This window comes from Leuresthes tenuis, unplaced genomic scaffold (assembly GCF_036924035.1).
Source record: "Leuresthes tenuis unplaced genomic scaffold, fLeuTen1.0.hap1 SCAF_13, whole genome shotgun sequence".
Lineage (NCBI taxonomy): Eukaryota > Metazoa > Chordata > Actinopteri > Atheriniformes > Atherinopsidae > Leuresthes > Leuresthes tenuis.
The window spans coordinates 3,443,436-3,471,353 of record NW_027325367.1 but is presented as its reverse complement, the minus strand read 5'-3'; the positions used below and the strand labels follow the sequence as shown (position 1 = coordinate 3,471,353).

Below are 27,918 nucleotides of genomic sequence, written 5' to 3'. Positions count from 1 at the left end.
TTAAAAACATAGATTATTTAATAAAAGAACACATGCTGCTACAGTTGTTGATAAAAACAGCTGCTATCAGACAGTTGATGCTGTAACAGCTGGAGAGTAACAATAAGAATTATTACAGGGATCACATTTAATCCTATTGATCTGTAGGAATACAAAACCAGAGCGAGTGTGTGCACAAACGAGGGGAGCGTGGACGGACCGAGGCGCTCAGTAACTGTTCATCGGTCGGTCCACGGAGCCGTTTGATCGTATCCAGAACCAGGCTGAACACCGTTACAGCGGCTGCCAGCTGCACACACGGGAATTTTTGCTCACTTTGTTCTCAGCAGCGAGGAAACGGGAAAGAAAACTTTTCTTTTGTTACAGAAGTTCTTTTTCTTCAACACTTACAGGAAATTCCCTCAAACACACAGCAAAGACACAGAAGAGATATATTCGTGTGATTCAACACATTGCTGAGGCACTGGAGATTGTTTTAATGTTACGCTCCTCTGAATTTGGCTTTTTCTGTTAAATGAATCTACACGTGTTCATTTAGTCTTTATTTTTACATGCAACGGTTACGTCTCGTTTGGTTATCTGTCGGCCATCAAACAGAACTTATACGATCCGTTTCTATAACTTTAAGCTGTTATATTTGTGTCCTTACAGTTGCCTTGTGAAAAGCTGAATTTGGATAAATACTCTGTTGAATAAGCTAAAAACATGTATTTCAGTAGAAGTCTGAGAAACACGGGATCAGCACCTTCCAAAGGAACGCCTGCTACAACCACAAGGTGTTCGCTTCCCAACAAACACGTCTCATTCAAAATCATAGATTACAATCATAAACCAAAGCCAAACGTTTGATAAAACAGATTTAAGTCAAACGCAAAACTCTTAAAAAAACAAAGACAAACATTCAGCGAGATTTTTTTACCATTACAAGCCGACACGTAAACTCATCCCGGTTGCTACGGGTCACCGTTTCAGGTTGATTTGCAGCATTTGTGACTCCACAAACAGCCAAGGTTACGCAGGCTTGCTGCTGATCCGGTCTGAGATATGTGGTTTCTTCTGTAAGAAAATGCATCTTTTCTTTGCTTGCATCAAACTCAAAAAGCCAAGCAGCTTTGTGCTTCTTCTGAATGCTAACACACTTCAAGCCTTTAGAAAGTATCAACACACAACCTGTATTACAAATAGGAGCACGTGGAGCTGGTTGGTTTGGCCCCGGGCTTTGCTGGTCCAGATATCAGAATCTGTAAAAACACTGGATGTTGTTCGCAGCACCTTGAATCTGTGGTAGTGGCTCGGCTGGGTCTGCACTCACAAAGCTGTGGACACCTTCTTCCTCCAACATTTAAAGTGTGGAAGACTTGGATTTCTGGTTTTTTTGCTGCTCGGTTTGGTAACGCAGCATGTGCATAGCTGATTGTTGAAACAAAAAGCTACGGTGAAATGTTTTCAGTTGGCAACAAAACACACGAAACATCCAGAGAAAAGTGAGAAAACAACCAGAAGACAGACCTCAGAAATCCTCCTGCTGATGACTGACGTGACGGAAATAACAAAGAAAAACATACGGATGCTTTAAGGTATTTTAGATCATCTTTGCTCCAATAAATTTAAATTCTAATCATTTTAAATCTGGTATTCTGGTTCCTGGAAGTTAAAACATAGACACTCGACTTAAATTTGTGCCGTCGCCTCCTGGAGTCACAAACAACTTAAAGCCGCTTTAATATCCTCTCTTACAGGTCAGTTATGTCATTTTCAGGCATCTGCTACAACAGGCTGAAAAGCTTTTGTCCCCGTCTGTCTGAAACAATTAATTTAGTAAAGGCAGCTGCATATTATTTGTTCAGGATATGCTAAACTAACCACAAAGCAAGCATGTTGTGTTTGATGATGATGTCATAAGGTAAAAAACACTGGCGCTGCCTCTGCTGTGGGAGACAGGAACTTCCTTTGGTGTGAACTCTTAAGCTGTGTAACAGTCTGCAGGAAAGGCTAAACCTCCAAAGCTAAGTACCACCTCAACAGAGCAAAGGTGACCTTCTTCAGTGGATCCTTTTTAGTTACATTTCCAGATGAAAACTACAGAAATCAGCTGACCTGTTCTCAAACATCCGAAGGTCTCATTTAAAAAAACAAATGAAGAATGAATGAGGAAGCGCCTGGTCGTCGGTGCCTTCTTCACGAATACTTCAGCTAATAACTCCCAGCCCAGACCTCCTGTTAGGTAGACTGAAGACTGAAGAAGTCTGATTTTTAAGATGCGTTTAGATCCATTCAAATCGAAGCTCTAAAAGCTGGACTATCTACACGCTCAACTGGACTCGAGCTCCACGCATTTATACATGCAAAGCTCCATCTTTGTGTAAAAACAGTAAAGTGTCAACCAAAACAGATAAATTCCCCAAAAATTCACATATCTGAGGCTATGCGTCAACTCGTGGTCACGGAAACCATTTCCTGCGTGTTGATGTGATCCTGTGGCCTTCTCCTGATTGGATCAGAATTAATCAGGAAAAAAGTCCAGATAATTAAGAACAACTCATTACCTAAAGAGTCACTGAGAGTGCATCTCCCAGCTAGTTCCACACCCAGTTATCATCATCTACCATCTGAATCTGCAGTGAGAGATTTTAGGAAGGTCCTTCAGACCCAGACATTCATTATCAGGCGGTTCCTCGTTCTTTCTACATTTGTTTATTGGTAAAAACACAAACCGGTGACAGCCTTATTGTAAAGTCTCATTTCTGCTCTGAACAGAGCCGGTCTGGGCTCAGTGACAGAGGCCACCTTACAGTTGTATGGGACACAGTGTGGCTGTAGATCGCTGTCCAGATGTTGTGTGAAATGAGCCGAGTACAGTTTAATCTGTGGCTTCCATATGTGATAATCTATGTTATTTATTCTTTTTAGGCAACAGTAGAAATAATACTGGATATGTGCGATGACAAATTTCAAGCTTCTCTGATTTCAGGCGCCTCAGCTGTGATTCATCGAAGGCCTCAGCAGGAGAATCCAAGAGTCCAATCAAGGTTAAACCTACCTGGACACGTTGGATGACACATGAGTGTGAAACAATGCAAACAGTACTGAATGGACTGGAAAACACAATCCATCAAGGTTCTCTGAGAACTTTCTTACTTCTGCTGTCCTTCAAATCAATCAGCTGAGGATATTGAACCATAAAAGGCACTTATCTTCACATTAACATTGCAAACTTTTAACGTGTACTTTACTCTAATTTAGTGACTAAATATGTGGAAATGTCCCGAGCCAGCCTTACTGGTCTGCTGACTGACTGTAACATCCCTTTTTGTGTCCTCAATGAGGCTTTTGTTGCCTCGGACATCAACATCTGCCTTTGGACAAACTTCCAGCTGTTGGTGGAAAAGCTGTGATGGCAGCAGCCAGCTGGCCAAAACAAAGCTGGTTTACTGTGTGAACATTCTGCTAACTGTCTCAGAGACAGCGATGACAGAGTTTTGGAGCAGGATTTAGAATAACTCCCATCGTGGAAGTTTTTGAGTGTTTGCACATCAAACTATGGACGACTCACCTAAATTCTCTGTAACTGAACTGTGGTTGATTCTATTACATCTAATATTTCCTATTTCACTTGTGGAACGAAACATTTTGGAACAATCTGCAGGATCACTGACGAAGAGATGATGAAGGAACAAAAGTCTCATTTTATTCTTTAAAATGTTCGAGTACTGCAGCAGAAAAAACCCTTTCCTCCATGATGTGTTTCTTTCTGATGTTCAGGACACTCGGAGGGAAACAGAGTTGTGTCTGCAGTTAGAGGGGAGGAAGAGGAGGAGAGGAAGAGGAGGGGATGCTGCTGCAGAGCTCTTATCATCCTTCTGCAGTGATTCCTCTTTCTCTTTGCATCAATCCCCCACTTCCCTCCTTTCCAACTACCCTGTTTTTTCTCTCCGTTGCTGCATCGTTCATTTTTCCCTGCAGACTTCATCGAACGTGCTCTTTTTATTCTAAACTCGTCCACAGTGATCGATACAATCTGCACATGAAAGTCTACCGAGTCGCCATATTTAAATGCCGTTGTTTTGGGCAGCTTTGCACAATGGTGAGTAATAAATTACAGCAATAATTAGAATTTCTTGTGCATGGGTGAGCATCTCTTCTCTGGCTAACACCAGCATGTTGGAAACTGGACACAGAACTGTGAAGTCAGTCCCAGACAAATCATTCCTCCTATAATCTTAACGGGACAGTTGTGCTTACAGCAGTGGTGCTGTGATAGCTGGTCACATGCTAAGATCTCCATGGCTTTTCCAACATGGCGACTCGTCTCTTTAGCCAAAGACCTTCGGTTTTTACCTCTGCGGATCTTCACCCTCCTCTTTTCTTCGGCCCTTCGCAGGCGCTTTAATCACCGGATACTCAATGTTACCCAGTTCACTTCTTGGCGAATTGGTGGAGCTGATTCACTTCTACACCTGCTCTCTGACAGAAGAAGAGCTTCAGCTACAACAAACAGTCCATCTCCGGTCATGTTTGATGATGAGCTCATTGTCAGGAATTCATGACTAAACCCCGTCTACACTGTGCCAGCTACTGTAAAGTTCCTCCTGTTCAGGTTTCTGTAACATATTTGTGTTCACCATCTGTAAAAGTAATCCCACCGTGCTGCTGCACTTATGGCGTCTCCTCTCATACAAACGCTGGTGGCAGGGAGAGACTCTTGGATCTGGACGGCTGAAGAAGTGTTGGAAGGTGAAGGGGGAATCAGATGCGGATCTGGTAACCGTCGCTGAGAGTGCTGAGCTCTGGAGGTTTCCTCTCCACTGAGGCCGGCCTGAAAGAAAGCAGATTATCATGCTGAACTCAGACTGAAGCATCTTTCATTCTGATAAACCTATGCTGTGCAGTAGAGCTAAACAGGAACAACTGCCTGCAAACTGCAGCCTGCTTCTGATGCTCCACAGCTCCAGGAAGGCCACAGCTGTTCAACTTGCTGAGTCTTTTGATTAGAAAACATCCGATGACTGGTAGTTCTCCTAATATTACAGCACATACTGCCGTCTAAAAAAGGAGTTACTTTGCTTTTTGGTCCTTTTACTGAAGAGCATCTCTTGTCAAATTGTTGCTTCCCAGATAAAGTATGAACTCACATAAATACGCAGAACAAGTGTTGTGTTCTGTGTATTTATGAGACTTATGAGCTCATCAGAACTGTTTATTTACTCCAGTTTTCTACAGCAAACCTCCTAAAGGAAAGACATGATGGGAAGATATTAAAGGACAAAGATCACAGAAGGAGCTTCTTCTCTCTTCTCTTCTAATGTCACGTCATCCTTTCTGTCTCCCTTCTTTATCCTTTCTTCTCAGAAAGAAGCTCTCAAGCTGTCTGACACATTGAGGAGAAGCTTTTTTTAATCCTTCACCTCTGTGGCCACTTTTTTCTCCTTCTGCTCGTGCCAGGCCTCCTCTTCCTATCTGCGCCTCTCCAGCTTTCATCATCTCTTCCCTCTCTTTCCCTTATTCTATATGTTCATGTATTTTTCTTGTCTTTATCATCTTTTATCGAACCTTCTCTCTGCTCATCTCAGTCCAGTTCAGAGGAGATCTCACAGAAATGCACTTTATGAATCTGTCTCAGCTCCTGGAGTTTAAGTTGTTTGAGTTGTATCTGGAACGCCACAGAGAAGCTAACCATCTGCTGCTGAAGCGCTCTCAGCCGAAGTCATTGGTCTGAAGTGGCAGCATATTGTTAAGAGCTCTGTTGATAACCTTAACAGCCTTTTAAATATCACACTGAAGTGGGTTGATGTGCTGTTCTGCTGGGTGCAGCAGGACTGATTAAACTACTGAGTTTAATCAAGCCCTGAAGGAGAAAAACAAAGTAGATTTACACTGTTTCACAGCATCACTTTAAATCGAAAGAAGCCCTTTGCCCGACTTCGCTGTGAATCAAATTCTGTGTGTCTGCAGCTCCTGAACCGGGATAAAGTTTACACGATGCACCTCTGCTCTGCATAACCAAGGTTAGGAGATTACACACAGTTTATAGCTGCTGTCTTTATCTTTAACCTTTAACAGGCGAGGAATTAAGTTAAGTGTTTTTTCCGCTTATGGGCCGTTCAATCAATCCTGTTTCCCAAAACCAGTCTAATAACACGATACTACAGTCTTTGTGTCGCTGTTAGAAGAAACTACGAAGGTAAAAGTGCTCTATGCATCATTTCTGTGTGGATTGGGAAACAATTAGAGCAAATTAAAAGCAGGAAATGCAGGTGTACATCACTGAAATGCCATGCAGGTGAGGGGTTACACTAAAACGGGACTGTTCCTTTCCCAGAATGTGGAAAACTGAAATGTTACAAAATATAACTGTATAAATGTTGGGAAAGTAAATGTCTGAGAGAATGTTTAAGTTGAGTTTATTGGTAAACCACAATTTGTGTTTTAAGGATCAGTTTTACCAAATTAACCATCAAATAATATAGTGACTGTTTGTTTCTATTCAGTTTGAAAGAGAGATGTTATAACTTTGCACTGAGGATGAAACCACAAACACACTTCAGATACTCGTGTGTGTTCGAGCTTCGTGTTTTAAAGCTCACCACACAGACATGTCAAATGTCACCTCCAGGGCAGTCGCTAATTCTGGTGCCGTGTGTCCATCTGAGTGGTGACTCTGCAGAGAGTCTGGGCTGCAGCTGCTGTCCAAGTCAGATTGAGTTACATCTCACCCCACAGCTGACAGCACTCACACACACACTCAGGGTGCTGTGTGTGTGTGTTTGTGCGTGCACGGATCAGTTTCCCTGCTCGTGCCTTGAAGTGAGCCTCTGTTTTGGAAGAGGATCCGAACCTTGAGCATTTTCTTAAGCCTCTGTTGACTTGAAGGTTTTACATATCAGGACATAATTTAAAGAAGAAAAAACCATCTGGTCTTTACAAGGCTTTAAGATTAAGACCTCAGATGAGTGTAACACGCCGTGTTGTTCAGGCTGTTCAGGCTGTTTTTACATAGTTTTAGGACCTGCCTGATGATTTTATTATGTCCCAAATTAAAATATGTCATGTTCAACTGTAGAGTTGAGACAGGGTGTACTTTCTTTTTTTAAAATCTTACTTTCCAGCATGTGTGCAGTTCCCACTGAGCGAAGCAAATCTGAATTTCAGCTCTGCTCCATGGAGTTTAGTTTAATGTTCCAGCAGCAGTGTCAGACAGCTTACTGTATATCCTGTATCTTGCTGCTGTGCGCGCGCACACACACTCATGCACACTCACAGCTCCACAGAACAAGGACTCGTCTGCTTGGTGATATTGCTGAGCTGGCAGTGACACAGAGTGTCGCTTAGCTTCAGATTAGCGTCTGTGGTGCTGCTCCTACATTATGCTGAGCACACACACACCATCCATTGTTTCAACTAAAGTTGGCAGTACAATGAACTCTGTGGAGTCAGATCTTAGAGCGACACGCATCAAGTGAAGCGTGAACTGTCCTTGACCTGATCGGAGCTGTGGACACGGGAGGAATGAAGCAGCACACAGAGGCAGCCGGTCATGCTGGCGGACTCGCTGCTGAGTTTGAACCTTGAACCTTCTCTAGTTTAAGAATGTCATTAGCTGCTGAAACGAGGAGGAATTATACAACACACACGTCGTCTGCTTCCAGTTTCCTTGCCTGAGGCTCAAACACTTACGATTTGTCTCTGCGGTGTGCAAACCGCCGCTGAGGACTGCTCTGCCGTCGCCGTGGTGACAAGGACTTCCCTCGGCTGCGCTCCTTGATTGGTGATTGGGCACTCGATGATTTCAGGATCTACAAAACACACGTACATTAAAACAGTCAAGATAACTACTATACACAGAATTTTGTCTCGCATGGATCAGATCCGTGTCACTTCCCATACCAGCAGGAATGTATAAAGCATGTTTTTTTATAGGATTGTTGTCCTCGTGCACGCTCAGGATCAAATTGGCTTAAGATGACATAATAAATAAATGAATTGTGCATCTCCACCACATTATACACATAATGCAAGCCTGTTCAGCCTATTTGAGCTCATTGTTTTAGCTCACAGTGTGGTGTTGAGCTGCAGCTTCTACTGAACCAGTACCACTAAAGGCCCAGCAGCAGGCAGCAGACACAACTCTTGGGTCACACTAAGCAGTAAAAAGAGGAGTGTAAATGTAGGACTTATTGAGCAGGTGGTGTCCTCCTCTGCATGTATAATAAAGCAGAGGAGGAGCTACATCCTGCTCCATGCTGAACTGTACAGAAACTGTGGCGGCATTAATCAATCTGTATGTGTGTTTTCAGTCCATTTCATCATTACTTCTCAATCTGAAAGCATCGCTGTGACAGATGACTTGTGAAGGCAATACAGTCTAAGGCTACAAATGAGACTTTGAGGTTATTAAACAGCAACTTGAGGCTGTCATTAAGATCTCAGCGGGAGACGAAAACAACAGGACGAACATGGATGAAAAGTTCAGTTCGAGGCTCATGTTCCACAGCTGGTCTCATTCGTCACGAGGCTCTGTTTGCTGCATGGATCAGTGTGTGCATGCGTTTTCATTATTTCAGCTTTTTAAACTGTTTTCATTCTTTTCTGTGAAATTCCACATCTATAAAGAGACGATGTGCAGATCTAAAGTTCTTTTTGTTGTTGCAGCTTCTATGATCCAATGTCTCCTGCTCTGGGTCTTTTTGCAGTGAGGCTATTTGTTTGATGACATCCATCATCATCACAAACCCTCACATGTGCTAAACTTAGGGCAAAAATCAACTAATTCAAACTAAATGACCTCAAGTTCCAAACACGTCCACAGGTTAAATACAAAATCAGATGAGCGCTCGCACACGCTGAAGCTGCCTTTAAAGGGGAACTCTGGTATTTTTAAACCTAGACCTTAAACCTTAATATGCTCACATTAGCAGAGATAAGTCTCCCAAACCACAGCACAGCTGACCAAACTATGGCTGCATCTTCATGTGCGTTAGTGTGTGTGACAGCTGCAGACTCTCTGACCTACATATCTTGCTGACATGCAGTGCTGTCCATACACAGTGTGACAGTACAACACCAGCATCTCACACACAAACACACACACACACACATCACCTTCCTGCGATTTCAAATTCTGCTTAAAAGTGCAAAGAAGAAAACAAGAAATCAACCATAAAAAGAGAAATGAAAACCGAAAGGAGCTCATAAACTGTAGACCTCATACAAGCCAGCACTCTGTCGACCTTCCCCTGACACACACACACACACAAGTCACACATTCCTTCCTTCCTCATCATGCCCTAAATAATTCTCTAAAGCTTACATCCCATGTTCATCCCAAAGGAAACCACATCCTCATGGAGAAAATACAGTTGTGGTGTTTCCTCGTTCAGCTTCCAGAGGAGTAAGTGAGTGTTCTCATTTCTGATGCTGACTTTAACTGCTGCAGTCCAACAGACAACCTGCTGTTGGTTCTTCAGCCTGAAGTCTGTTGAGATTAAAGTTGGCACCAGGGACTTAAAGACTAATAAGCCTGAAGATGGATTAATGTAAACAGTGAAACATTAAACTTTCCCCCCGTCTTTGAGTTGATTCGATTCCCTTCTGAGGTTTTATTACCTCTCTATGTGGGCTCGCTCTCTTGAAACAAATCATCTATTTTCACTTTTAAATATGAATTTTTCACCATCCAGGCTGATTTATTTAGTGATCTTCCACTGCTGGCTGCATGCTGCCATTTTTCTGCTCCCGTTCCAAACGGACTCACTTGTTCTTTCACAGAACTTCTGCACTTTATACCTTATGAAGGGATCGTTATTTTACTGGGGAATGACTTTAAGAACAGCTTTTTCTTTGTTTAAGTCCTGTCCAGGTGAATAATACATGTGCCTAACCCCATGTGGGACTCTGTAATGTGTTCGGTTATCTGATTACACCAAACTTTAGATTTCTAAATAAGCACATACAGACCATAACAAAGCTACGTCTTTAATTGTGACTTATGTCCAGCTATATGTGTGTGTGATGGTGTATTTTCTGTGCAGAGACTATTGTGTTCTGGATGTTTCTGAACACATTTAAAAACCATCACTATGAGCATATGCAGACAGTACCTTCATCCTCATGTCCCGGCCGTGTTTCTCCAGCTCTTTCTTCATTTCTTGAGCTCCCAGTCGGGCCGCATTCAGCACCAAATGCTTCCACTCAATTGGTTGGAAGACGTGGGGGTCGTGAGGCACATACAGGCCGATCTTTACCTGAGAGAAGAAGAGAATCTGTTGAAACATCCCATCTTACTTTCTCTTTCTCTCCACCCATCGCGTCCTCTCTTACCTTCTTTAAAGTGTGCTGGTATCTCTTGTAAGAACTCTCAAATTCGGCCACCAGTTCTCCCAGCGTGCGGTGAGTCAGGGGTTTGTCCATCAGGTCCTGGCGGCGGCTCATACCAAGTGATCCATAGCGGCCGTTGCAGTAGACGCCCAGAACCACATGGTGAAAACAGTGACCCGAAAACTGGGTCTTAAAGCTGATGGGGAAACGCTCGAGTGACGTCAGCCCGTTGGTCAGGTAGCTGGTCAGCACCCGTTAAGGAGGAATCTGAACGTTTATTGATTGTTATACAGTCCAAAATGCTGTATTTTGTTATATTTGATATTTTTCCAGATTCATTGGATAAAACATCTAAAAAACTTTGCATCACAGATGAGCCACATTTGACTACAAAACTGGCTGGATGTTTGTTTGGATGTGTCACAGCAGCTGGAGCCATGTAAAATTAGACGAGTGACTCTCTGAAGGCCAAAACTGTGAAAACGCCACTGGGTAAAGACTCGGTGTCACGCTGCATGAGCGTTTCAGGTCTGTGTGTTCCTGCAGCTCCTCTTGCCTCTCTGATTCTGTAAAGGTCGTGTTTTTGTTCTTTCTTAAGGAAACAAAGCTCAACCAGGTACCGTGAGAAGCCAGGAGCGATGAAGACAGGTTCAGGGAATAAGTCTCGTTAAGTCACTCACTAAAGCTGAACATTTGTACCCCACTTTCTCTGCACTTACTGTTCACACATGCACTTCACTGCGGGAGACTTTGTGGGAGATGCACTCTCACAGCTAGAAAATGCAATGAAGTCGTGTCTGGGATGAGTGTAGAGGAGGCTAAATGATACAAAAGTGATGCAATATGAATCGTTCACAGCATGTGAGAGGCTGGACCTTACGGTTTTTAATTTGATTTAAAGACCACATGACCTGGATGTGCCTGCAATATAAAAAGTTATGACAGGTCAGCAGGAAAAGAGTATGAAGCAGCACACACACACACTTCAGTAAATACCCAGGAAGATTACCTGCTGCATTCACACACTGTCTTCCAGAGAGGTTTATCAGAAGCTGGCTGGAAAATCTCAGCATGAAGTTCAGAGTAACTGTTGTGGAAGTTGTGTTCTAACACGCAAAGCCTCCTGGAACATTTTCAGACAATTTCCAGGCTGCAGTGCATGAGTCAAAATGGTTTATGACTGTTTCTTTCTCTGGATCTATCCTTAGCAATCTGTGCAACCACAAAAACATCTGTTACAGTGCATTTCTTTGCCCCTTACCCTAACCATCACAGCTGAATGCCCAAACCTAACCTCTATTCTAAAACTGACCTTAGGTTTAGAGTAAAGGTTATGTTCAAACCTAAGTTTTTACCTTCTTTTTAAACATGTGGAGCCCACCACATGGGTCCAACAAAACCCATTAAACCCCACATGTATAGTGGACTCCCAGTTTCTGGACCCTACAAACACTGGAAAACAAGAACAAACACACACGCACAGATCTGGGCAATCTCATTGTTGGCGTAGAGCCAGCCATCTGCTTCTATTTTTTCTATTTTCCATTTTCACGGCAGGTCCACTGACATGGTAGAATGACCAAATTACAAAAATCTCATGGTCTGGGATGCTTGTGAAAAGTTTGAGGGAACACAACAGTTAATGAGACATGTCAACATCATCTAAGGATCAAAGACATAAAGACGCAAAGCGATTTCTGGACTGGCGAAGATAGAAAACAAGTGTAGTCACTGATGATGAACACGAGTCTTCAGAGTTACACCGAGGTTGGTTGTTTTCTTTCTTTAACAGGGTATTTAGCCAGTAATTTTTATTTGTTAAATTGTGGGCAGACGGTTTTTGAGATGGTTGCAGTCTCAAGCTTGACCACCAGATGTCAGTAATTGTTGCACAGGGTTCCTTTAAAGCAGCACACACAATGAGAAGGAGGCTGATCTGCTGAATGAACAAACAACAGCGACTAAATGTAAAGTTACTGTTTGACAAGTGGCCCAACATGCTGCAAGCTTTACACTCAATAACATAAAATATGCATCATCCTCTGCCACATCTGCACAAACCGTTAAAATATAATAAACCGACTTTAGTGGACTCTGTTCAGGTCATTTAGGCTGACTAAAACACATTTTGTAAAGACATGCACTGAAACTACAGCAACACAATAACAAGAAGAGCCCTTTTACAGCATGTGCATACATCATGGTATATATATTTGTTTAAATATCTGATATTTCTACGTATAACTGAATTCCTGTTCACAAACAGGACGAACTAGAAGGAAGAAGTAAATGAGTTGTGAGAAGTGCAGCAGACAGAAGATGATGTCTGAATGCCAAATGTTTATGTTTGAGAGGAAGATTCATCTCATCCTCCTTCATCCGACTCCAAGCAGCCATGTGTGCTGAACATTGTGAAACTATTAATCCATCAGAGTGAACGGAAACATGAAAACTGGGCAACGAGTCTGCACACACAGCAAATCCTGTTCCTGGCTAATGAAAGGTTTATAACACATGCATACTTAAGTGATGGAGGACAGGTGACACGTCTAGCAGCTCAGTCAAACACACTCATCAGCATCTCTTCCATTCATCCATAGTTCAATCAAGTTCGAAATCACACTGAACCGTTATGTGAAAGTTGAGGTCACGTCCTCACAGGATTTCATGTTCTGCCTCCAAGACACGTTCCAGTGCCACATCAAATGACTCAGACACTACAATTCTGTTTGTTTTTTTAAAGCAAAAGGAACAGAATAAGCCCCATCCGAATATAAATCTGAGCTAATCCAAAGCATTTCCAGAAACTCTATTCATGATTATTCCTTTCTCTCATTTCTCTCTACATTCTGTTTTCCTTGAAATTTCAACAAGTCAAGATTAAAGGGAAGAAAATACAGGAAAAGGTATGAAATCCTCTTTATGTTGGCCTTTAAAAAAGAGAAACCAAGAGTCATGTGCTTCCCTAATCGTCATCATAAGCAAACTCCAGGCTCTGAGGTAACTCAGCAGCAGTTTAGGAAATTATCCTGAAACATGGCCAATAAAGAGGGTACTTCCAGCTTTGTGGAAACAGATTACAAAGAGCCTTTTCACAATTTAAAAGCAACTGAAAATAATGCTTCTTGCAGCATTGACAGATTATCCAAATCATACAGTTTCATTCTGTTCATTTTTATCAAAAGTTCTCAGAAATAAGTTTTATAATAATCATCCAGCCTGACGCAGACTACAAAATTCTATTCTGTGATGGAAAATACAATGGGACACATCCAAAACACACACACTCAGACAGTAAACACACACACAGACATCTGGTTTGACCCGAGATAAACCCTGAATATCCTGGAGAGGACTCAGACCGCTGTCATCACAGAGGAAAAGGAGGCAGCGTAGAGAACATACCACAGACAGACAGCTCCAACTGCCACGAGATGTTTTTCATCGCTTTCCTTCCCTGCCCTTCTGTTGTAATTCTCTGGCTTTGTTTTCTCCTCACAGCCTCACTTATCTATGACAAACTGTTTTGATTTCATTAGCAGTCATGCTGTCCGTTTCAACACATGTGCTGAATTTAAAATGAAAAGTTTCTGGAGTAAGCAGCTGGCCTTCTTCATTTGTTACAGTTGACTGAATATGGAGTTCAGAGCAGAAGCGAAACACAAAGTCAACCACAGTGCCAGCTGGTAGGACTGGTGTTGGGTGTGTCCAACGGAGACGGCAGTCATCTTGACTCACCTACCTGTCCAACCAGGTGAGGCCTCATATCTCAGTGGTAAGAGCACTGGTCTTGTAAACCAGGGGTTGTGAGTTCAATTCTCACAGGGGCCTGATTTTTCTACCAGGTTCATATTAGGGTACACACAATTTCTCATTCCCTCTGGCTCTCGTCCCCCTTTTATGCTTTATCCTTGTTTCATTTCTCTGTACAACTATTGCCACTCTCTCCATCCCCCACTTGCCTTTGCCCCCTTTCATCTAGAGTCTAAAGCCAGTCTCAATTAAAGTCACTGTCAGCTGCCACCCTGGCAGCCTGGAGAAAAGCCACTGTGGAACTAGCACATGCAAAACTGGACCAGCCATTCTTAGACTGACAAATCTCTAGTGTTGACAGGCAGAAGTTCCCCCAAAACTGCTCCAAACACCCTCTATTAGCCCTTTTAAACCATTTATTCAGGGTAGACACAGCTTACTTTCCCATAGATTGTGTAATTTGCCTAAGTGCTCATGTAAAGCACCAAGTGCTCTGCAGAGGTCTGTGATTCATGCAAACGGGTAATGGATGCACCTCCTTGTCTATGTGCATGTAAACCTGTACAGAGGAGAGTTTGTGTGAGGAGACTCAACGATATCCACAGTTTGCATCAATTATTATAAGCCAACTGCCAGAGGTAAGTAGTAATTAAACAACTAAACATTTAATTACTGCACTCATGAGGAAAAAAGATTCTCTCGAGTTTAAATGGTGAAGCTGTTGCATAAAAGACACAAAATTAAGCTGTTTTGGATGATTCTAAGCTTGTGAGAGTGGATGGTGGGGGATAAACTTTGATGTGGGCCTGTTGCCAAGCAACACAGTAAGAGCTGGAAAGGGCGGTGGGGGGGCATAAGGACATTGGAGCAGAGCGCCTCACTGATCTTACTGACAGATAACAAAATAACCTTGTAGCACTTTGCATGGTGCGTGCAGGAAAGGATACATTCCCAAGATGACGGCTTCGAGGCATTTGATTGGCAAAGACTCCCTGATCATCTCTCTCGCTGTCTCCATTAACCTGGAGGGGGAGGAGGACGAGGAGGAGGAAAGGCAAGGTAAGATATGGGTAGAAGGCAGAAAAGTAGAAGAAGAAGTTAAGAAGTGGAGAAGCAAAAAAGAAAGACAAAAGAGACAGGAGGAGGAGAAATAAACAATAAGAGAGGAGAGGATGAGGTCGATGAAGAAGAAAGGAGAGAAACAGGAGAAGAAGAAATATGTTGCTCTTAAAGCACTTCAGTTGAAGTCTGTTAAATAATGCAGAGATGACCTTTTACCTTCTGGAAACTAAACATCATAATTTGACCCCATCAGACCTTTGCATGTCAGTTTGTAATAATTAGCACAGAAAAGTCGAGTTTATGGACTTTTGAGGCCTAAAGTTTTACTTTTGGCCATCATCATTTTGAGTTTAGTCAAGCCAGAAGTGACATGCAAGAGATAAATGTGACTGAATACAAGGACATTAAGCCCACTGATTGGACAAGTTTAAGCACTGATACACGTGAAATGTAGCTCTCATGCAGGTAAAATACGGCTGCAGCCACCGTAACATCACAGCATTTTGGCCGTTGCCGTCATTTAAAACCAGACATTATGGACCAACGATGGATGGGAGATCTGCATTCCGACTTATGAACAAGTTGGAAACATAATACCTCCGGTGAGGATGGCTGGCGAGGTCTGACCACCATTTTATTTTCACTTACGTGTTCATGCATCTGTGCCAGATTAACCTCAGTCTCACAATATTGTGCCGATTACTGGGAGTGACCAGATGAAGCAAAAACAGTGTTTTTTGCCTCTTTAGTTACTAAAATGTACTTTATTTGTTGTTGATTAATTAAAGGAGCTCCTCTTGGTATTGATAGACATATGACTTTATATTTGGCTAAATATCTAATGGTTTAAAAACTACAATTCAATGAGACTGTGCTTTAATAACAGACCCAAAGAGTGTAAAAACGTATCGATATCAAATACTAATTTTTCAAAGCTGAGGCCCACTTACCCACACAGTGGACGGCTCTTCTTGATTTCAAAGAACTGGGTTCCAGTGTGGTTGTATCTGACAGGAAAGTTATGGATTACAGCATTTTAAAGTACCTTTCACATTATGTGCTGCTGCATGTGGCGATGCACTGGTGCTTTGAATGGTGAGGACATATATATATAACAGCTGGTAACTGTGTTAAAGGATACTGCAGATTCTTCATGTAGTTCTGGACGGCCACCAGCCAGTCAGCGACAGACATGGAGGGTTTGAAGGTTGGAATTGAGGGAACTGGATGCTGAGAGAGAGAGAGAACATTTCAGATTGTTACACATCGTTTCCAGCAGTCATGAAACCACCTCCTGCCATCTTTAAACTCTGCATTCCTGATGTCCCAATGACTCATTACAGCTCACACTGCTGATGCTCAATGATGTTCCTCCACCGCTAGCAGACAACTATTCATGTTAACATTTCCCAGTAAAGAACACGATTCTGCAGACGTGAATTAATGCAAACACGTCTGACTGTGATAGAAGTCAGTGACGCACTCTTTCCAAACCACCAAAAGATGTTGACCCTGCCTGGAAGTTTCTCTACAGCAGAGAAGGGTGCATTTATTTATAATGCTATCATCTCTACACTAATACTGAGCAGAAGTACTAAAGCAAAAGAGGGAAGTAAACTTCCCCGACAGTGGAGAGCCACAGGAAATGACACAAAGATCCAACACGTAAGCCCGTCTCTAACCCAGAACAGTCATGAGGCGCGCCCCATTTCAGAGCACTTTACCCACATTAGTAAAAGTGGGTTGCCGTGAAGATGAAAAACTCACTGCTGGTTTTGCAGATGTTTCACCTCAACGGGAACCATTTCAAACAGCAGTCACATGTGAATACACCCCCAAAAAAAACACAAAACCACACCAGCAGAGGACGAGTCAGAGTGAAACTCAAACCAACACTTCCTCTGACACAAAGGCTGCTCATGAACAGCGTGTTTGTGTACATGTGGAGGGGGGGGCAGACCAGGGCGCAAGAGCTATCATTTCCTTTGGATTTTGCTGCAGTCTATTTACGGCAACGAAGGAGAAGGGAGGACAAAAAGCCAAAGACAAACATGGTGCCAGAGCTCTTTTTGTTGCTGCGTTCTCTCGGCTTTCTTTGGAAATAAAATTTATCAAGAAAAACAGACAATGGAATTCATATTTTAAAAAAATACAATTTCAGTAGATAATTATCTGTAAAAAAATTTGTGCATATTTATTCTATAATCCTATAAGCCTCCTAGTCCTCATGACATGTGCACAGCAGAGGGCAGGCGTGCAGAGAGATGATGTCATTAAAAGGTCGTTGACTCTGTCACTCAACTCACTGTAATTAATGATTAAATCAAGTAGTGAAAAACAGAAGAAATTTAGTATTTTTGTCATCTTCCACCAGCTCTTTTCCAACAAGTGGATGAAGATCATCTAAAATAATTGTGCTTAGACGGTTTACTGCGACAGATGTAACTGATGCAGAAGTGAGTCCACACTGCAGTGTTTGCTTGAACAGAGATTACATTTCTGAGGCTCCTCACACGGAGCCCCTCTGAGCAGTTTTTAGCTTTATGTCCCATCAAGTAACTTGATTCTTCAAACAGGAGGCTGCTGCTCACTCACACACAACCACAATCCCTTTAACAGATTCTACCCAACTTATGGTCAGAGTACATGAGCTTTAACCAATCATAAAGGTGCACCACTGTTATTTTCCTACATTAAAGGTGTTTAAGTTGTTTCTTTAGTCGCTTTTCAAATTCACATCCAAGGCTCTTCTTCTGCAAAGTGACGTTTAGAAGCAATAAGAAAGTCTCCACGTGTTGCAGGCCTGGGTAAATGAAGGGAAATCCGACGACGCCATCGACGTACCGTCTGTCTGCTCGATGGGACAGAGCTGTCCGACGTGGACGGGGTCTGTTTAAAAACTGAAGACAAAAACAAAAGCGGTGTTTGTTGTTCTCTCCATACAAGTTTGGGTGTAGCCTGGGGATATGGTTAGTTTGCTGCAGAAACGGTGTTGGCAACACTTGGCCTGGTGATTGTGGAAGACGATAAAAATAAGGTGAAGCTGCTCCAAGACGCTAATCAGAATGATCTCTCTCCCTGACAGACCTGATGCCGATTCAACAAGCTGCATCGGCTTACTTTTACGTCCAGAGATCATCAAACCGGGTTTATGTAAGAACGAATTAGATAAACAGTGAAAATAAAATCAGACACTTAACCACTAATTTTATTAAAGTAAGGAGATTAGACATACAAGTAACAAGCCAATCTGACAGTCAGTAGCTGAAAGGATGAGAAACAATCTGCCAGCTGGCCTCTCTTCAGGGTATCAGGCCAGTCAAGTCATCGGGGCCATAAACCAGTCTGCCAGCCAAGACCAGTAAACAGCAGTGTTTGAAGCCACATAATCCAAGTGAAATCCTCACAACAGTGTGATACGTTGGCTGCATCTACTCACAAACACTCTACAGCTGCTCTCTGCTGGGTCAGGGAATAAAATGAGAAGTCATTTCTCCCTGATCATTGTCATTGCCACAGTTAGAACCACATCACTTCAGGTAGAGAGCCAAAATCTACTGTATGCTGTACAATGAACTGATTCAGCCGCAGCCCTCGGCCACCTTTACAGTGTGTTGACAAGCAGGAGCTTAAACGTGGTGTTGATGGATCGGTTTAATTTTCTATTAAAATATCAACAGCAGCCACATTTAGAACAGACTGAAGTGTCCCTTCAGCAGTTTGTTTTTAGGTCACTTCACTGCTGCTTCACCAGCTGCAGAGCAAACACAGACACCTAAAGTTCAGGAACAACTTCATGGAGATATTTACAGTTTTCAAGAATAAGGATTCATTCATTTAAAACAGATTCTGTTCGAGGAACAACCTGCCTCTTCTTTCTGCATTCAGAGTCCTGCTGGGGGAGTATCAACTTATAGCCCCCGTTTGGACGGGTAATTAATCCGTCTCTTCTTCCTTTCCTGTTTTCTTCTCTCCTCTGTAATCTTCTCCTGTCCTTCGGTTCCTTTTCCACCCTTTCTATTTGCGTCTTTATTATTATCTCAAACCTCCCCTTTAGTTTTCTCCTTGTCTTTCCATTCTTTGGCCTCATCTTATCCCCTCTCCCCTTTTCTCCACCCTTTCCCGTGTGATTAGAACATCACTTGTTATGTGCCTTTTCCCCAGCAGGTTTGAGTGCGGTGCATAAACACCCACTGCATCTAAATCCTGCCCCACTGCATTTACAGTGTGACTCAATGCAACTCTATTAGCTCTTTTTTTGGCTTTCCATTGTACAAAGAGCCTGGTACCTGAGTTGAGCTCATACTGGATGATGAGAAAAGCCTGCAGACCTGTGCAAACAGCTGTAAGAATCAGCAGCCGCTACCTGATTTAAAGCACTCCATAGTAGAAAACTAAGCAGGGAAAATTAGCTTAAACCTAAAGGAGTATATTTTAGTGAAGCTGTACCGAACAAGGGAGTCTAAATGTGTCATATCAGCACAACTTGTGCCGGTCCTCCAGGATTAACCTGTCTCACCCAGCAACAGCCTCTAAAGACAAAGGGACTGAAACCAGAGACACAGACAGATGACATATGTTTGTTAGGGTGGAAGTTATGACCTTCCTGGGTTTTGAATTATGCATTGTTTAAAGGAAATGGGGGGGATGGGCAGTGGAGGCTGGATGGAAAAAGAGAAAATGACTTATTCAGAGTAAAAATAACGAAGAAAATTTGAAAAGAAGTTAAGCTTAAATATAGAGGAAGCTATTCAAGCTCTACTGTTTTTCTGAAGCTGAGGGGATCCAGAGGTTCATATTTGTTGCTTACATCCTGAGAGATCCGATCACAAGGGGGCGGCTTCACAGACGAGCCTTCCCACCTGTGCCAGGTGCATGCGTGGCCATTTGTTATTAGATTTCAGTGACCAGCTGTGTTATCCAATGAAGGCTAAACCTACATCAAACAGACAATCAGCTGTCAACTGAGCAACAAACTGCTGTAAAATCAATTAAACATTCAGTAAATTAACTTCATCATAATGCAGACATTCCTGGTTCAGATTCTCCTGAGTCCCATTTACACCTGTGACATAACGGAGCAGCGGGCTCAGTTACTATAAGCTACAGTCGCTGTCTCAGCAGAAGGATTTTCTGTCAATAATACATCCTGCGACTTTTGAATCTGCTTTTACATGTGATAACTCAAATGTTTGTGTGCAGCACTGTCGGGTCAGGAGGTCCACAGGACAGACTGCATTCAGATTATCAGATGAATGAGGACAGAACTACCTCCGAATGTGGCCTGAGTAACTGGCAATGCGAGTCCTGAGTGTGTTCAAACCCGTTATCAGTGCGGTCCACTTTTGATGGGATGCCCCAGGATACACGTTAGCTCAGATCTGAACAGGACCCACGTGTAAATATGTTCACTCTTTAACTAGTAACTCTAGGATTACGGTCAAAACGCGGTGTCATCTTTCATCTTTACCTTATACTGAGTGTGAGCACCACTGAGGTAACAACATACCACAGATGGTTGGCTTCTATTACCTTTAAAGCATGTTTGCTCCGTGGGCATTAAAGATTAAAGATGACTGAGCAGGGTGGGGTGGGTACGAGAGAAAGATCATATTTCCTGCTGTCAAGATATCTTTAGTGGGACATCCCCGGGAATGCCGTTCTCCGTGTGTGTGTTTCTGTCCAAGCGTGTGTTCATAAGGCCGTTGGTTAAATGAAAAGTGATGAGGGTGCTTTTTTGAAGAATCTAAGCGTTTCAGTGCAGCTCGCAGTACTTAAATGTGACTTGTGCCTGCTGCAGGGCTTCAGTAATCACGTTAAAACCACTTTCTTAAGGGTCGCTGCCGTCTGACAGTGTCCGCCTCAGAGGACATCTGCCAGCACTAATCCCTGTTGGCAGGTTCCCATCAAGTCTCCGCATCCAGTCAAAAGCCCGCATTGTTTGGAATCGACCCTTGGAATGCAACGCTTGTAATCTGAATTACACAGGAGCAGAGGTTTAATCTGGAATCAGAGTTGTGTCTGGTTGCATTCTTTAAAATATCCACTATTTTAATAACTTGGGTCCAGTTGTGGTATGTTTTTAATCGTCATTTTGTGTTCCTGTACGTCGCTAAGCTTCTTCTAATGTGAAAAATACGAAAAATGTCTAGTTTAAACTTCCTGGAAATTCCACTACTGCCAAAATACAATCACATGTCTCAGAGTCATGGTGCAGCAGCTGAAACTCATCGTGCTTTGCTTTTGAAACATCCCAAATATGTTTTAGAGTGAAACTAAATCTCCAAAAAGGAACAATTTCCTTGGTTTTCCACTTTAAGGGATACAAACCCTTCTGTTCACATAAGATAAATCTGAAGTGATCTGTTGAAAAGCCACAAAAAAGAAATGTAAATTTTTCATAAACTGCTTTGAAACAAATAATCTCGGCTGAGTAGTGTCACCAACGGGTGGATGTTTAGGCTCATGGTTGTAATCCAGTAGAAGAAGTAGCTGTATGAACCAGAAACTAACCTCAAGGAGGAAAAGAAACCCACAACAACTGCGGTGGACATCCACATGAGAAAATTACACAGAGCTCTCCTTCAGGAAAGGGAGTCGTTCCTTTCCACAGTCGCCTCAGGCTCAGGACGGGAGATTAGACTGGAGACACGTTTCGGTGCAATCTGTTGGTTTCCTTAGCTAGGATATTATTTTTTGAATGGCTCTTTATGAATTCATTGGACTATTTTTAAATTAATGAATTGAATTCCAATTGTCTTGAAGTGGACTATATTATTTAAGTGCCTTGAGAAGACATTTGCTGTAATTTGGTGCTATATAAATAAAACTGAATTTAATTGAATCACTTTGATCTCTGGGAATTATCTGGGATATTCTATCATATCTGGGAAGACACTGGTCAGTCATGTGAGTTTAGTTTAGAGCAGAAACAGCTGGTTAGTTGTGTAATTTTTAATCTTTGCCAGGTCAGATACGGTTATAAATTCATCATAAGCGTCTACATTCCCTAATGAGCGATCATTGTTAGAAACAGGCAAAAACCACCTCATGTTGGTGTTTAAACTTTTATTGCGCGTTATTATCTTCTAAATGCAGATCAAAAAGGTGCTGAAAACCCAGCTTCTGAATTCATATCCTGATTTAAAAGAAAGTTTTGCTCTCGACCCACACAGCTGCAGCATAAATCTCCAATGATCTCTGGGGTTTGAGTGAGTTTTGTTTCCCATTAAATGCCCTTTATGTTGTCCAGTTGGTATCCAGAGATTATCCACTACCCAGGGTGTATTAGAGGGATTATTTGGCTGCTGTTCCAAGGCCTCTATTCTGTTAATGAGGGCATGGAGAATAAAAGCAGGGTCGCTGACAATGACAGGTTCCTGCAGAATGGACCACATGTCACATTTTTTAAGCAGCCTGTGGGACATTTGGTACATTCCTATTTGTATCCCAAAGTCATTCATCACCTTTTCCTCACAAAACAGAGCTTATGGCTCATAATATTCAGCTTACCAATAGTCTTATTTTGTCTCAAGCTAACATACCTTACAAAACTCTAACATATACTAGTTATTTGAACACTTGTGTAGCCATGCTCATGTCACACTGTGTCTTTGTCTTCACCCGCCCTCCATTTTCTTTCCTGCTTAAATGCAGCGTTAACCCATGTGGGTCAGGGTATCAGCATCTGTATCTGTGGCAACCACCTGCTTTACACTTCTTAAACACACACACAAAAAGCAGAGTCAGGTTGCATATTAACAAAACGGCAACATAAACCAACTGACGCTTTAGTTGTTATGGAGCAGACAAACTATACACAGGCCTGTCTTTGAGCAAAACACCTTAATTGTATTCAGTGTTTGGAAAAGAGTAACGACCAAGCTTAGTTTAGTGAAAGACAATGTATGACAGATAAAAAGAACCTGGAACATAACTCCACTTCCATTGTGAACTCCAACTATCCAAAAAAATACAGAAGCAGCTGATTCTGTGAGTTAGAAATGAATCCAGGTGGCTCCAGAGGTAAAGCAGGCTCTAACTTTTTAGTGATACCCAAAAGCATAAAACACCTCTGTAAACATCACATGAACAGGGCACAAACAATGTAATTACATGCTGAATGTGTCGGGTGCTTTCTGTGCATATTTCTCCTTTTCCTTTCACTCTGTCCAAAACACAGTGAGAGAGTTTGGCACTGCCAGCCAACCGGGTCACTAATGACCACATGGCCAATTAGCAGAGCCAAACAACCAGATTCCCCCCTCCTCTCCCTGAAAAACAAGCATTCTTGTAAATCACTGACAGGAAACTACGAGGAAGACGTGGATGGTGGGGAGGGGGAGTGGGGCTTCAGACAAAACAGAAAGAGATCAATATCACGAGTGTGGAGTTACTGTAGGCTGAAGGGACAGAATCGCAGCCCTGTGAGTTTCACTGGCTTCTGCAACACTCAAAAACAGAAGAAAATGACCAAATTAAAGACATTCACAGCACTATTACTGTTGCTAGTGAATTTTTCAGGACATGCATATGAAAGATAGTCAGTGTTGACTTGGCTTTAAGGATTTAACGGTGAAATAATCAAGTGTGACAGTGCTGCTGACCTTTGTTATCATTTCAAAATGTTCCTTGAGAAAAAAATATAAATGTAATATAACCCTTCCTTTAATGATAGATGACTGGTGGTTGAAGGTTTGAGGCAGTCAGAGGTCAGGATCAGCTGGAAAGCACATCTGTGGTGAGCATCTCCGGCTTTAATGTCACTGTGACTGTGTTTCAGTCAGAAAATCCTCAAGCTGTTTTTATTCCCTTATCGTCTGTGTTTCTTTTAAATGTTTTTACGAGGCACCATGCAGCATTTTCTAAGTGTGATTCAGGTTATAATAAGTCTGTATCTGCTGTAATCAGGTGTGACACTGACTCACACACACACTGACAAATCCAAAAACCTGATTCAACTGCACTTGACAGGGCTGCCACCCCAATTTCGCACACTTGTTGTCATGGTAATGTGATGCATTTGTGAGTGTACACCTGAGAGTGTGCATTGGTGAAGCCAAGAGTATGAGAACAGGTTGACATTGACACCTGAGCTGAGAGCACAAGCACACACTTTCCCACAATCATTCAAGCCTCTGAGCAGGAGACACACGACGCATCGAGTCATAATACGATCAGAAATACATATTCACAGCAGGACAGAATACCTGCAGTGGAGCAGCTTGTTTGCAGATCCAAAATGATAATATTACTCATGGCTACAGTAACGTGTCGAACTCTGCAGGCACTCAGTGGATTAAAGACGATAAACTGCATTCACATTATCTGTTTTTGTGAAAAAGAAAAGCAAGTATCAGCATATAACTTTCAGAAACAGCTATTCCTTCAACGTGAGAATGTTTACATGACAGTAAACAAAAAAACTTTAAATAATTCTGTTTGTCAGAAGAAAACTGGACTTTTAAAACACATGGAAAACCAAAGCTCTGAAACCCAGACTGACACACACAGATTGGAGTGGTTGGATATCAAATAACCTGCATGGATGCACTCAACTAGACTCAAATGGGTTCTAGGTGCTCTGTGCATGCTCTAAAATGCCATATTTCTGGAAAAACAGTAAAGTGTAAATGCATATTAAGGCAACTGAATTCCCAATAGAGTCGGGCAGCTAAAAGTGTCAGAAACTGCAACTGAAAATCAGATTCAAGACTTCGTCTCCACTCGCAATCGTTTAAAGAACTTCCAACTGCAGCCTCATCTGACAAAATCACCACCGTTAACGCAATCAAAGACAACATCTGTGCAGTTAATTAAGCTGTACTGTGATTTATGACGATCTCACGGTGCAGCACTGAACATACTTCCATCATTAACTTGATTCCTCTCCCATACATTTATATTGGGACAAGGATGGTGGTCCAATGAAAGATCAGATGCTAATTGTAGCTAAACTTAGAGGTAAGGCTACATTATACATTTAAAAAAAAATTAATCAACAACTCTTTCAATAAGTTATGATCAAAATACCAAATCCCTGCTTTTAAAGCTTCGTAACTATGGACATTTGGTCCTCTTTATAAACAGAATATCTTGGATTAAAATGATCTTACCCAGGACTAAGGGAAATTCAAAGGGCACATTTTTGTTTTATACTGCAAAACAATCCAAGACAAACGGATGACAAAAAAGATGATAAACAGTGATAAAACACTTGAATTTAGGAAGAATAAAAGGTGACAACATTTCTCCTCCACTCCCATCTCAACAACACGAGGAAAAAGGTCCCATCTTTTGGCAAGTGCCAACTATATATGCACAATAATCTATCCTGTCTCGTTATAAGGGCACAATGGCATTGGTTTCAGTGTTTTAGAGAGTGTCAGATTTTGAATTCCGTCGTAGTAAAGCAGCCACAGAAAGCCCCAGAAGGCTCCACAGAAAAAACACCCATAAAGAGTCCATTTACAGTGAACATTCTTCCATGAATGCCTCACAACTGGCTGCTGTCATGTGAACACACACCATGCAAAACTGTGTTGGCTTTTTAAGTTTTTCACTCAGCCATATTAACTGATTATTATGGCTTTTAAGACTTCAAACTTGGCGACTCGGTCCGTGAAGTCATTTTAATACAAGATAATACACCCTGCCTCAAAATATAGAAATGGAAAAGTACCATATGATGCATTAGAGAAAGGGGGCAATGAGGGTGAATCAACCATCATATCTTTAAAGGTTATCTTTCTGTGGTCACATGTAATAGAAAGACATCAAGCAGAACTCCCAAAGGCAGAAAGTCCCCGTTAAAATGCTGCAAGAGTTTAGAAATCATGAAAAAAGGTTTTGACTTTGAAAACAACCTGCAAAAGGCCAGCAAAGGTACAACATCTGATGTATTCAGAGGAGAATAAACCAATGATTTATCTTTGTACAAATATACAAATGATACGCTTTGAGAGAATAAGAAAAACAATCACAAATGGCTTACTTTGGGAAGGTAAGCTGCGTTTTGTATCCTGTCAACCATCTCCTGGCCCTCAGGGTGCACAGCAGCCACATGGGACCACATCCTCTCCCAGGTGACACTTTCGATGGGAAAACCGTTCCGATTAACATAGAAAAGAACCCCCCCATCCTTCTCCTCTTCCTCCTCCGGAGACTGGGAACTGTTGTTAGGGTGGGAAGCAGAGGACTCCTCCTGGGTGCTGTAGCGGAGGAGGCAGTGCGAGCTGGTGCTCTTGGACCGGCCATGCCTACTGAGCTTGGTCGGGGAGGTGCCGGTCCGGCTTGGGGAGTTGGGTCCAGTCATTGATCCCAAGAGGGCCAGGAGGAGGAGGAAGAGTTAGGATAGGCAATCCTCCTCCAGCTACAAGAACTTCCTTTTGTTAGTTAGCCTTGAGCAGTACATGTTGATATGCAGAGGCAGACCTGGTCAGGGTGGAAAAGTAAATGGATCAACGTCAGGAGAACCAAATACAAACCCCCAAACATCATTTCTGTATACCTTTTAAAAACAAGTTTACAGTACACGTTTCTGTGCTGAGGGACCACATCTATACACTGAGATACGGCAGTGATTTGAGGTACTTCCCGGGTACCTCTGTGCCCTTCCTAATTAGGTAGAGGAATGACAGTGCTGCTGCAGAGTATGAATCTCTGGCGATACGAAACGCCAAGATGGGAGAAAATATTCCCCGATACGGTCAACGACTAAACCCTATTGTAGAGATGCATCTGTAATCAAAGCACTGTACGGCGAAATAATAGCCCTAAAATCACTAATAATGTCACCTTAAACCAGTCGCCTCGACAGCCTAAAAATACCATATAAAATCGACAAAAGCTCTCAGAGAAATAGAGTCTCCATAAAATTGAGAACAAGCACATACTATTTTTTTTTATCAAAGTGGCAGAAAATGCTAATAAGTAAGGTAAAAGGTAACAAAGCATGGCAAGTTAATTTCAATAAAGACTTTTTCGTTTGGGTGCATCCACTGAAATATTCCAACCGTTATTAATCCAACCGTACCGTGTTTTCCAACGGGGCTCCGGTTTCACAGAAATGACGGGCCCTCCGGTTTAAAAGGTATTTCACTCGAAACACACTCAGTGAGACGAGGCGGGTTCCATTCATGAGAATGCTACGTTGTCCACTACTGGCTATAAAGTCTTGTTTTGGTTCGAGGCATTGCAACTTCACCCCTTCTTGTGTGTATCAAGTTAGCAAGCGCTAATTGTCATTGGCTACACTTCCGGTGTCGTCCTCTTCAAAATAAAAGTTGCATATTTATGTATCGTTTAATTCTAAAGTGAGAACCCACACAACGTCACACAATACTCATCACTCTGTCTAAACTTGACTTGTAATGGTGTTAAGACAGCACCCCCTCTCATTTACTCATACAATCTATACTTAAGTGAACCCAGCTCTTGCCAAGTCGTCTTGTTTTGAAAGTCTTACCCGGAAGTTGCTCTGTTTTGCTAGTTAGCTGACTCCCTTTCTCTGTCTTCGTTCTCGGAGCACTGCGGGGGCCGTTGCCTCCCACTACCCAGTCCGGAGATATTACCTCCTCTCTGCATTCCTCTCAGTTAACAGTCTGCAAAGCGCCTTGGTATCAGCTACATTTTCAGAAAATCCAACTCCATCACGACGAAAATGCTTTTTGAATCCATCACATGATTAACACATAGGGAATAATGCGGCTCCACTGGCGGATACCTGGTGCTCTCCTGTATCCCTCTCTTGCTCGTCGTATCACAGCAGTCACCAATGCTCAACTGATT

At 42.3% G+C, this 27,918-nt stretch overlaps 1 protein-coding gene and 1 non-coding gene across 3 annotated transcripts; one reads left to right on the top strand and one right to left on the bottom strand.

The window, feature by feature from the left end:
• vash2 (vasohibin 2) lies at nt 1-27,900 on the bottom strand. Of its 2 annotated transcripts, XR_011907192.1 has the most exons (10): nt 27,596-27,900; nt 26,123-26,562; nt 16,271-16,359; nt 16,080-16,136; nt 15,015-15,089; nt 10,318-10,555; nt 10,098-10,241; nt 7,675-7,793; nt 423-4,816; nt 1-349 (listed from the first exon to the last, which is right to left on the bottom strand). XR_011907192.1 is itself a non-coding variant. In XM_072362313.1 (9 exons), the coding sequence occupies exons 2-9, from the start codon at nt 26,441-26,443 to the stop codon at nt 4,747-4,749; spliced, it is 1,113 nt and encodes a 370-aa protein (XP_072218414.1). In that variant the 5' UTR covers nt 26,444-26,562; nt 27,596-27,900; the 3' UTR covers nt 1-4,746. The 2 variants fall into 2 exon arrangements, 1 of the variants encoding a protein (XP_072218414.1); XM_072362313.1 differs by having other exon boundaries at nt 1-4,816.
• On the top strand, nt 14,073-14,145 carry trnat-ugu (transfer RNA threonine (anticodon UGU)). The gene has a single exon. It is a non-coding gene; the product is annotated as a tRNA-Thr (tRNA).
• Nucleotides 27,901-27,918: the final 18 nt, after the last annotated feature.

What these genes read in the sequence shown, in the direction of transcription:
- vash2 (XM_072362313.1), bottom strand. Translation starts at nt 26,443, where the DNA reads ATGACTGGACCCAACTCCCCAAGCCGGACCGGCACCTCCCCGACCAAG. An exon ending in AACTACATGAAGAATCTGCA is followed by an intron (nt 16,137 to 16,270) that starts GTATCCTTTAAC and finishes CTTTCCTGTCAG; the next exon opens with ATACAACCACACTGGAACCC. An exon ending in GCACACCGCAGAGACAAATC is followed by an intron (nt 4,817 to 7,674) that starts GTAAGTGTTTGA and finishes GCTTTCTTTCAG; the next exon opens with GCCGGCCTCAGTGGAGAGGA.